A 12558-nucleotide genomic window follows, 5' to 3' on the forward strand; every position below is an offset into this window, starting at 1 on the left:
TAAAATGGCGTTAAAAATGAGACACACACATATTGCACACTTTATGAAACTCGTGTCTAATGAACATGTGCATACATACAGGAGGATTTAATGAAATGCACAACCAGCTTGAGCGAAATATCCTCTGCTTTGCGATATTTGCAAATTAAATTAAATTCCCTTTCTCCTTCATATTTATTTATCATGTATTACGTTCGTTGCTTCTTTGTACTCGTTCAAAGCAAATTTTTCTTTTTCTTTTCCTCTCTCTCTCTCTTTTTAAAACGACTCGTCTACAGATTTCACGCGGATGAACACTTTTGCTACATCGTTGCCCGGCTATTTTGTGAAAAACTAACGCGCGAGCATTTTCATAATTAAATATATTCCTCTTGCTAACTGTAACATCCTTCTTTCTTAATATCATTGTGTTTATAATTCTGTTCGTTACAATTAAATTAGTGGATGTTCATGGAAATTTCGTGTTATTACGAACAAAGAAATAACTACAACGGGTTTCGTACATTGGACATTTCACGAAGCTTTGCGCTTTTAAATTTACATTTCTCGCAAATACACGAAAACTCTCACGCTAAACAATACGATATTCACAACTTGTAAAATTTTATTTTTTGTATTTGAAATTTTTTAAATGATCGTTACGAATTCAGCCAAGCGCGTTTATATTTTTGAGGCCATTTTAATTCCTCTGTTCAGCAACGACGTGTCCATACTGAAATTTATTAATTTTATAAAATTTAATACAATATATACTTTCAATCTTTTTTACCAAATCGTATAATGAATCCTCATACAATAAGTAACAAAAATATAAATATTATTTTTAATGTAATATGATATAATATAACATATAAATATAATAAATATAATATAACAAAATATAATAAAAATATAATATAAATAATATTTATAAATAATGTGAATAATATTTAAAACATAATAAAAATAATATTACACATAATTCATAAATAATAAATTTAATAAACAAATATAATAAATATAATAAATAAAAATTATAATTTGTTGGAAATATGTAAACATGTTACAATATGTGATAAATAAATTTTGTCATATTTTTCTTAATAAATATTTCACTATCATTTCGGTAATTGTTTCACAGAGAATCTTACTTTTGGCACAGTATATTCATTTACTTTCATTCCCCGATCGTCACCAATGAACGCGTGCGTGTGTCTCGTCAATCTGCTTTAACGCCAAGTTTCGCGATTCCGATAGAAACTAACGCAACTTTTCATCGTAATTTCTCGGCGATTTCTCTTTGAACAGCTTCCGCGGTCTCGGTTTCGAAGGGTGGTACGCGGTCCTTCAAACTTCCGTATCCGGGAGATACGCAACCGTGGAAATACGTAACCACCGCCGCCGCGTCTTTTGTCGACCGGAACATTCGAGGAGCTTTAATTTTCCGGTGTAAGCATCTCGCCACCGCGCATCACGTTTTATGCATCAGGCCGGGGCTTCGCCGCGCAAGTAACATCCACCAGTGGTGGCTTAACCAGACCGGAAATTACGCGTTCTGATCGTTCGGATGCCAGACTTCACCGGATCGGCGGCAACTCGTTGACGAGAAATCGATCTCCCCCCTCCCAGCTGGAAAAATTCGCACCGACGGCGAACAAACTCGGAAAAATGGACAACACTTTTGGGAATTCGTCGCGCTTCTGTCGTCAACCGCGTGACTGAAAAAAGAAAGAAATGGCCGTGTCGAGCCCGTTGAAATTTTGTCGACAAGCAGATTCCAGTGAAATGAAAAATTTGTCGATGGCTGCACGCTCGACGAAAGTTGTTTCGCGCAGGTCTGTTCTGCTGGAACAACGTTTCTCGTACGCTTTGTGTGTTGCGCGTAAAATTTTTAACTAGGTTATACGTCGTTGAAGTGCGATATATATATATATATGATTCAGAAGGTGCGATCAAACGATTCGTTACAAGCGAATAATTGTCCCTTCGAACATTTGCAAGCAGGAAACACGATTTTATAACAATTCTATAACAATGCTAAGTCGATTGGTATTTTTATATTCATTCCTCGTTGTCTTTATATTCGTTTCGTTTCGAAATCTTTGAATCTGTGTAAATCTCTGTGTAAATATTTAAACGTGCGTTTGTAGCGAATAAAGAGGAAATTCAGGAGAAAAACTCAGGGAAAGGTCGCGTTTCGAAACAGCGCAACAGAGAATACCATCCCCCAGGTTGAGGATGTTTTAAAAGCATCAAATGAAACAATGCATTAAATTTCCTGTAAATTTCGTAAAAAAAAAAGGCGCAATTAGCTCTCTGAATTTTTGAAACACCCCACAGATTCTCTCGAGTATTTCTAAATCGTGCCCAATATTTCGTGCTGTCTCTGACAATGAGTACGAATGTCGCTAGATCTTATGAAACATATTTCAATAATTGGCGAGATAATCCTCGAATAACCTGACAAAGGTTAAATTAATAATTCAATCCATCGTGAACATCAGCACGTCTCTCTATGATTAAGCGATTAAGTTCAAATGTCAACTGGCTTGTAACAAACGAATCGTAGTTATGTGACGTGTATTTTCATTGAAACATTTGATTTTCATGCGCGTCCTCGTCACCTGGTTTGTGGCCAATTTAAACGTGAACACGTGACCGATTGCCAGAAATACGCGAGGCAATTAGCGATCGATCGATAAAATTCTTTTAATTCACGCGAATCTTTCGAAATTAACTCTTCCCCACGTGAAAATTAACGACTAGCTTGTTTCCTGTAATCATGTTGCTGCTCACAGGCTTTCAACGAGACTTCGATAACGATTTCATTCCAATATATACGGTAGACTGTCCAAACGAGCAATAATTTTATTCTAGTAGGTCCATTACGAAAATAAATAACAGTTTGAAAATCACTACGAGTTAACTATTAGAAATACCAACAAGTAATGTCGCTTTCTTCAAATTCGATAAACACTGTCATCTAGTGACAATAATTTAAAACAATAATTCAAAGAATAAATCTGTTGCCGATATGAGTTACCATTATTTCTAAGTACACTATAATCACAACACAGAACGACGTTTGTCTTCGAAATTTCCAGTTCACTTGGTATTTTCGGCAACTTTTTCAAATGATCAAACGACAAATGATCTTGAATGAAGCGAATGAAGGTGCGGGATGTCATTAATCTAAAGTAGAGGATCACTAATGCCATTGCCACCATTGATGAGGGTGGTAACATGGCAAGAAATCGAGTACTGTCTTGATGTGCTTCGTAACAACTAATGGTGCCCATATAGAGGTATATTAAATGATGCAAGAAAAAACTTAAATAGATATGTCTCATTTTGTAATAATTTTCACTTATCTATCTTCTCAGTTTCTTTTGTAATAAATTTTTGAAATTGTAATGAGGCTTTACGGACACCCTGTGCAGACACATATACAGTGGGGTGCAAAATTGAGTCAATAACAAAAATTTTTAAGAAAAACATTGTTAAATAAAGTATAAAAACATGAAAATAATAAACTTGACTATCTGATTCTTTATAGTTTTAGGAAGCTATTTTTTTAACTTTTAACTTTCAGGTTTCTTCATAGTAGAAAAAAATTACAAAACATAGAATCAATTTTGCACTAGCGCTAATACTGTTTGAAAGTGTGCCAAGACGTATTACAGCTATTATCTAAGCAAATGACTTTACAGACAAAATATTAAGGTATGACGAAGCTTGTAAATCTGACTATGAAAAAAATTCTGGTGCAAAATTGATTCTACGTTTTTTAACTTTTTCAGTCAGGAAGAAACCCAAATCTTAAAAGTTAAGAAATAATTTCAGTTTCCTAAAACAATAAAGAATCAGATAGTCAAGTTTATTTTCATGTTTTTACACTTTATTTAACAATAAAAGATATTTCTCTTAAAAATTTTTGTCACTGACTCAATTTTCCACCCCCACTGTATTTCATCGACCGTGAGCTCTATCGTGGCAACCATTTTCCTGCGCATTCGTGCAACGTATTCCTCGGTTCGGCACGCTCCAGTTGAAATTGGGGAGGGTAAGTAGCCCAGAACCGAATCGTACCGTTGGTTAAATTCGTTGTCTTTGACGCTTGAGAACGCGGCGAACGAGGTCACGCTAGACCGCGCGATCTCCGACATTTGCAAGAGCTGAGAAACACGCCAGAATATATCTGTCACGGCTGAATTGCAAAAACTTACGGAGAGCGGCGAAATGCGACGCACGCCGTGAAATCAATATTATTGTTGCTCGCCAGGCGCGTTTCTTGCGCTTGGTACAACGATACGGCGAGAGTCTCACAACACAGCTGAATCCGATTGACGTTCGAAAGGCTAAACACTGTTTTGCTCGAATTTTGTAAGGAGAAATCGTGCAGTGGTGAACTTGGGCTTGTTGTTAAGTTTCAAGTCCTTCTACTCTCGAAGTGCGTTCATTTGATCTGAAAATGTGCACGCAGATGGCGAGGTGAAGACAGTTTTCTTCTCTCGGAAATTCTATGATCGTCGTGGCGTGTTGAAATTATTATTAAAAATGTCTTGATGATTGAACTAGCAGTGGGCTTGAAGATTGAAACCTGCTCTTTACAACGACTACTCGAAACATGGTGTACAATTTTCTTTCGTCAATTTATGAAACTTTGAGTGAACGGACGGGAATGTTACGATTTCTTGAATTTTCGTCGTCTAATTTCATTCAGAGTTCAATAAAATGAACGGGGCAAAAGTCATACAACAAGTTTTCGAAGGTTGGTGTAAAAGGAAGGCTTTAATCTTTGCATCTATCGTCGTAAGAAAAATATTTTTACGTACAATTTATAGTATATTTACGAGAAGAAAAGTATCTTCTCTTGTCCACCCTTTTTACATGGTATAAAAATGTTTTACAATAAAACGAGTAACATTGAAAGTGGAGGCTTTGAGATTTAAAATGAACTCAAGTTTATTATTGCGCGATTTCTTTTCACAAAATTCGAACAATTAATATTCAAATATCCAAATATTAATCGGATTCATTGTATTTTACAAGAAAATTTTGTACTTATAGTAACTCTTATTAATATTCGAATACTAAACACTGAAACTGTTGTAATTTTATAAAAAAAGCTTGATAATGAAATTTGTACATATTAATAAGTTAGTATAAATTAATAAAAAGTAAAGTTGATCAGTTTAGCTTTGAAGAGGTTCGTATATCTGTGAAATGAATACATTTTATACATCTCACCATATTTAACATTATCTTCTGCTAAAAAGTTTTACTTTAAGTACTGGAAAAATTAAATAATACTTTATACAATAAAGAATTTGTAAAGTTAACAATTGTAGCATAAAATATATATGGAATCTGAATATTATGATTATCTACGACAAGTACCGAATATTAAAAATAAAAAGTGTCCCTAAATTTTTGACTTGGAGCAATTAACGTAATAATATAATAACGTATGTATATTACAATATGGAAAGAGAGAAATAAGTCGAAGATCAATAATTTATAAATTAAAATGTCTTGTTTTCCTCTCACTAATAATTGCAGGTCCAACTGTAAACGCTTTTATATTAATCATTAGTTCCTCCTGCTTTCGAACAGAAAAATAAGTCCAAATTAAACGCTGCTTCAGACGGAAACAAACATATCCACCATCCAGGAAGATACTCCATGGGAAATCAACATTAATTTCTGTCGAATCACTTCTGGTATCATCTCCTAGATTTTTACGCTTTCATTTTTGATATTGTTATCGGACAAAGCGAGTCGGGATCTGTTTTCGAAGAACGAACATTCTCCGATCATTTATGAAGATCCGCGCTTTGTGAAAGTCCCAGTAATATTTATCTAGCAAATAATTGATTATCCTCGTAATTTCACGTTGTATTTGTCGATCGTGCAACGCGAACAAATATAATGAAATTCTTCTCGGCGGGACGGGATTTAATTGAAACGAAAAGCTCCTCGCGTCGTTCGAGATGCAATTGCGCGTGCTCCGATAAATTCATCCCGTTGGCACGTTCCCCGTGTAATCCGCGAATGTAAAACAAAAAAAAAAAAAAAAAAAAAAAAAAAAAAAACGAAGAAAGAAAAAAAAAAAACGGCGAAACTTCTCGCCCCGGCGAGAGTTATTAGCATTTTCATCGACACAAGCCGTGAGCGTTTTATCGATCGAATTGCCGACGATCGACGATCGGCGCGAGGCAAGCGCCGCTGTAACAAACGACCGGCCATTTTCAACTGTCGATGACTCTCTCGTTCTTCACGCGATTAATGCGAAACGCTCTCGAAGTGTTCCGCTCCGCGAGCTATTTTTTACGATTGAATTGCTCTTGCCGGATAGTCGATTAATCCTTTGGCCAGATAGGTCAATCGCAAAGCAGATATCGAATTCGAGTGGGGATATTTGTTGTGGCGGTAAATGCAAATTACTCGACGAATGCGTGATTCCTCTCATTCTCTCTCGCGTTGATTCGTAAGCTTAAACTTGAACGCTGTCGCGATGACTCTCGAATAATTTCGAGAAAGCTGTTGGAGATCAAGTACTGTTCTCTTGCCACTTGCGCTGGCAACTGGATTGCGGACCATAACGAGTGACCAAACCCGATAATTCGTCGGATTTCTTTTTTGAATCTTGTCGGTGCGATGTCACTGGATAGAAATGATTTATTATTTGTTTTACTTAGATATACTTAAAGCTGAGAAAATTTGGAATTGGACGGACGTGGAATTGTTGACGTGCGTGGCAGCGCACGAGATTAAAGTTAGAGATTTTTTTGTGTTTCTTAATGAAATTTAAGAGAGCTGTCTCCGGTTTATCGGTGACACTCTTCAACTGGAATTTCGCGATTCTCAATTGCATCGACAGCTGAGGATAGTGAAGATACCTGCTCGATACAGTGTAAGTAAAACTCGAGTGTCTGTTGCGTACGTCTGAATCTACTTAACTTTCACACTGCGACGAATCGATTTCTGCAGTGTATTCATTCGTCATGGTTTTCGAACTCATGTCACGTGTCACTGAAATTTATTACTTTTCTTCGTGTGGAGAATTGAATCTCGAAAGAAAAAGAAATTTTCTTACGATATACTGGCGTTTAAAATCAAGGAATCGCTTAATTTTCGATGAAAAATTATTGTAACTCATGCTTGTGAAAAAGCATGAAGCTTCTACTTTCACAATCCGAAGTTATAACAGTTTCATTATGGACGAAACTTCACCAGTATATAGATATTTCTTGAATAATTTGAACAATCCTTCGTTGAATTTATTTGAAACATCAGTGCACAGATCGAATGACAAATAACTCGAGAAATTCATAGTCGAATCATTTGTTCTCGAGACGAATACTAATAGTATCGAGCGAGAGTGTGTGTTAATTTACAACTGTTTATTGTACATCGATACGTTCATCTCTCTGAAATACCCGCAATGAATTTGATCGTACGTGGTTGGCGAATACACACTCGAACCAGCAGCGTGCTGAACACCGAGACCGGTCATCACTCACAATCAACAGTTTGCAAAATCAATGTTTGTCGCGCAGATCCGCGTAGAGACACGGGAAAATCGATTCCCCGTGGGTTTATCTCACAATTCAAGCCTGTCCTTTGTTCTTATCCATCAGCCTCCCGTGAGTCGCGAATGTAAAATTCCATGTAGCCAATCCGATCGAGGGAAATTCAAATGTAAATGCTGCCACGCGGAGAGCGTTTCGTTATTGAGATCGGGCCGAAAATTTTCTGCAACGCTCGTTTTTTCGCGGTGTCGCCTAACGCTTAACAGACACTGGTGCTGCTCGTTAATTACATCTCCGCTCAGCTTCTGGTAATTGAGTTCGGAGAAACGCGATGTAATTTTATCGCGTCTCGAGGTAGCGTCGCGAGCCGAGTTAACGTCGCGACGGTTTTGTTTCGTATGCAGATTGCGCGAGGCGAGCGGGAGCTCGCCCTCTAGGCAATTTATTTTATCGCCTCGCGTCTAATTGGAGTTAATGGCTTTCCGTGTTGCGGGTCCGGACCGGGTTCGTTTCGTCGGTCGTTCTGTATTTCGGGAAGTTCGACAGATGAAATTTCGATCGGTGTCCGGGAACTGTCTTGCTTGACGCTGGATGAAATATTGGGAATTTGTTTTGCCACGGTGGGACCCTTTCATACATCCGAACAGCCACATTGTTCGAATAACCTAACATTTAACAGATTATAAACACCGTCTTTTTAAATGTTTCAGAGATCGACGAAATTTATATTTAATTTGTAAGTCAAATAAAAATTGAAAACATACAGGGTGATTCACGTCACTCGCACACCTGAAATAACTTTTAAATTATGCGCCTAATGGGAAATTTTTCGACACAGACATTGTATATTGGTTTTAAAGGAGGCAAAGTTAATGAACAGTTAATAAACATTCTACTTGATCTATGTGTAGATTTCACTGCATTTTCGTCCAAAGTATCTCTAGTATCTTGCAAACGCGATTCATGAAAGGCCAACTATTCTAACTATTCTGATCAATAGATTTCTCAATCTACGTCTACATTAACACGAAATACGCTTTATCGCATGGCGTTAGAATATTTTTACCAGCTTTCTTTTTAAGGAAAAAGAACTGCGTGAATTGTTTATTCCCCGACAAATAGAATTTCATTATTTCGTTTTTCATGATAAACAATCAATATCAGTTATCACAGGTAAACATAAATCAATTATCTGTAGCTTGCTAGTAAGGATATTTATCACTTGTTGCGTTAGTCTATATTATATAAACATGCTATTTTATTTTTGTCTATGCAGGGTGTTCGAGAACAAGTGGGGCAATCGAATAGGAGGCAAGAAAACGAGTTGAAGGGAAAGAAAAATTATCAAATTTTCGTACTCGAGAGAGAATCGAGTTTGAAGATTCAAGTATACTTGAACTTTTATCAAAGAGCAAGAAAATTTTTGGTATAATTAGCAAATTTCTCTAAAAAGATTAAAAGGCCGCCATATCACTTTATTTTAATGATTCAATGTTCAATTGTAAAAAAAATTAAATTAACGTTCAATTGTAAATTAATATAATAGGATATCTAATGCTAGTTTATTATTCAATTTTAATATATATATATTAATATAAAAATTTGTACTATAAATATTAATTTAAATTTCACCTAAAATTAATAAATTTAATATAACAATTATTTTTACTATAATAAAATTTATAAATTATAATATAAATATAATATAAATTTAACCTAGCTATTGTTGGGACTTTAATTTATCATTATTAATTTCAATTCCCTTATTCAATTTTCATTAAATTATATGGAATTTTTTATTAATTTTATTATATATATATATATATATATATATATATATATATATATATATATATTTAGTATTAATAAATTATATATCAAATATTAATTTTAGTAGGTGTTTTGACAGACAGATGGTTAAAAAATGTGAGGAAACTTTTAAAAAAATTATCACGTTAAAGCTCAGAGAGAAGGAAATAAATTTCCAATTTTTCTTTTCACCGCTCCAGAGAAGAAAATAAATTTCCAATTTTCTTTTCGCCGCTCCAGAGAAGAAAATAGATTACCAATTTTCTTTTCGCAGCGAGGGTTTAATTTTGAAGCGAAAGTAGACAACGTTTACTCACTTTGCAAGCAGTCGGCGTTCAGCAGGTCCTTGCACTTCTCGTGGCACTTGACACCGCACTCGGTACAGCGCACCCCTTGCCGAGCGATACCCCAGAGAAGACCCTCGCACTCGTAGCAGTAGGTCGGCGACGTGGCGGTCCAGGTGACGAATTTGTGCGGCGTCGTCGAGGAGATTGGGTAAATCATCGCCTGCAGCGTTTTCTTGTACACGTGCATCTTCTGCGGGTGCGGCAGCGTGTTTCACAATCAAACGTTAGAAACGACGTATCGAAAGCTCGTGGCAGGGGGTCGTGTCGGACAATCTTTATTTGCAGGGATCATTCCAACGACCTCGACTCTGTTGCTCGTTTGTCAAATTGTCCGGTTTCGTCTGAGAGGAACGCTCAAACGTTTTTCGTGAAAAATTTATCTCTTTCGTAATTGGCGTTCAATTGATTGGTTTTGATAATTTCGACACGATTTTGATATTTACGACAAAATGTGTTTGGCGATTTTTATGGAATTTTACTCTTTACTCTTTCCGGAATATTTTGACTAGAATTTTGATCACTTTTATGGAAACTACGGAGATTTAATATTTTTTTTTTTTTGGTGGAATTATCCTCCAACAAGTTCTTTACTTGTCAATGAATATTTTCCGAATTTCCCTATTTCGTTTGATTCAATTCCATTCAATTTCAACAGGAGAAAGAAGACTCGGTTACTAAAGAGATGACTACCCTCTTTAAACGACTAATCTACGAGCATACAGGACGGTTTGCGAAACACTACGCCCATGCAATCAAACGTGTAAAAGCAACCGGACCTCTCAGGAGGCCACAAATTGAAATCAATCTCATCTACGATTCTTCCTTCGTGAAAAAACAAAAAAANTTCTGCAACCGCGTTTGCCTTCCTTCGTTTCAATCTACTTCAGTCATCCTATTGTTCCTATCGTTCCTATCGTGAAAAAAAAAAAAAGAGACTCACCTCATGAAACTCTTGCCTCAGTCTCATGCAAGGTATCAAAGGTATTCACTCTCTATATTGTGTGTATTGTCACGCTTGTCATTCATACAAACGATACGCTAGCGCTTGTACATAATTACGCGTACAATCATAACGTGCCAGAGGGAATTGGTGCCTGGCGAGACCTAATTACATACGCAATCCTGTGTACACAGATTAAACAAAGGGGAAGGAGAGTGGGCGGAATCTCTGAGGGGTGGTGGTGATAGTGGTGGTGATTCTGGGTATTTAATCGGGTGTGCGAGATTCGCAAGGATTTCCACGTTCGATGTACGATTTGCTTTGCCCGCGTCGTATCGCTGGTGGTATAGTCCTTCCGAATCTCCTCTCTAACCAGGGGGCTAACGTTGCGTGGCGCAAGCCAGATTACGGGGTGGTTACTCTTTAAACTGTTGCACACGTGTGCCTGCGCACACGCTTGCGCTGCCTCTGCTGATTGCGCTTTGATATCGAAACGCGAAGAGGAGGGAAATATATTGGGTTTATTCTTTCAGAAAATATTGTTAACACGTTGATTGTCACGCGAGATTTATAACTTTAGTAAAGAAATTTATACTTTGATTTGTTTGTGAAACGAAAGTTGATTTTTATACAATATTATATCATTATCAAGTATAAAGTATCGTTTATTTAGTATGTATCTATTTAGTATTTATATCATATTTAAAGTGGAATAAAATTTAGGGATAATTGTCGATGACGATAAAAAATTGTCAATAATTGAAATTGATGTAACTTCCTAAAAAAAAAAAAAAAATCATATTACAATTATAATCACTCGGTTTCATTTTAAAACGTGAAGCTTCTATTTTGACAATTGCGTGTTTATTTCTTTCGAAGATGGTGTTATCGTGTGAAAGTGAAAATACATTTTTTTCTCTGAAAAATAGTAAGAATTCAGGCGCGCGAGGAAGCATTAAAGAAATTCTTTTCGTCACTGTGTCTCGAAGATTGAAGCCTCCTCTTTGCAACAACTTCTTGAAACCTGTTGTACGATTTTTATTCGCCATTTTATTGAATTTGACACACATCAGGGTTTCAATCAACTTTAATATTCAACGTTCAAAAAAAATGGTGAAGAAAACTCGTACAAGTTTCAAGAGAAGACTTCAATTTTCAAGATGACGATAGATGTAGTTATACTCTACATACATGTTATTTTATTTTAATTATTCTGACGATCAACGTGTTAAATTCACATAAGAAAGACGAAGACACTGTTACTGAAGGAATTATAGATTCAATGAAATTCAAGAAATTAATTGTTTTCAAAATCTTCACCGCAAAAATTAGTTCCCTTCTCCAAAAGAAAATTCTTCAACTCTACTCATTTCCAATCCCAAGCTAAAAAGAATTATCTATTTAAAGAAATGATCAAAGCACCAGCATTAGTAAAACATTACGTTACAAAAGGCATTTGGAACCCACTTGAATCAAAGAGAATACGTTACTCTGTAAAAAAAAAAGAAAAAAAGAAGAAATCTATTGGTAGATTTTTAGTAGATTGGTAGATTTTTATTTTCCGGTGCATTTTCATATTCGACGTGCAGAGGCAGCGCGTCGGTTCGTGAAATCGGCGCAGTCGATTCAGAATGGGACGCTACAGGGAGTCACTGGGTTACTGGATCTATTTCATCCGCGTCTGCAGAAATAAACGGGCGCGAGGTGATCGTCGATCAGCGAAGATCCCTTCGTCCCCGTTCTTCCCTTCTTCGAATTTTGTATCTTTCTCTCGTATCGACACTTCGAAAGTACTTCCTGTCGGATGATCGACAAACGGAACGTTATTGGCATTTTTTTTTTTCTTTTCTCCCCTCCCCGCCTCGCCGAGGGAAAAACAGCAGCACTTTTCCTATCGATTCGATGAAATGTTTGCTTCTTTTCTTTTTTTTTTTTTTTTTTTTTTTTT

The 12558-nt window shown here is 36.2% G+C and overlaps 1 protein-coding gene across 7 annotated transcripts in view; it reads right to left on the reverse strand.

Annotated features, from left to right (window-relative positions):
* LOC122535572 overlaps positions 1-12558 on the reverse strand; it is a 122117-nt gene that overhangs the window by 60230 nt on the left and 49329 nt on the right. For 5 of the 7 annotated variants that reach the window (XM_043667236.1, XM_043667235.1, XM_043667233.1 and 2 more), the window contains one exon: positions 9641-9860. In XM_043667236.1, the coding sequence (XP_043523171.1) occupies positions 9641-9860 (220 nt within the window). The remainder of the gene's footprint in view (positions 1-9640; positions 9861-12558) is intronic. The other 2 variants (XM_043667237.1, XM_043667234.1) reach the window with 1 other exon arrangement.

The sequence above is a fragment of the Frieseomelitta varia genome, unplaced genomic scaffold, assembly GCF_011392965.1.
Source record: "Frieseomelitta varia isolate USP_RPSP 00005682 unplaced genomic scaffold, Fvar_1.2 scaffold_738, whole genome shotgun sequence".
NCBI classification, from domain to species: Eukaryota; Metazoa; Arthropoda; class Insecta; order Hymenoptera; family Apidae; genus Frieseomelitta; species Frieseomelitta varia.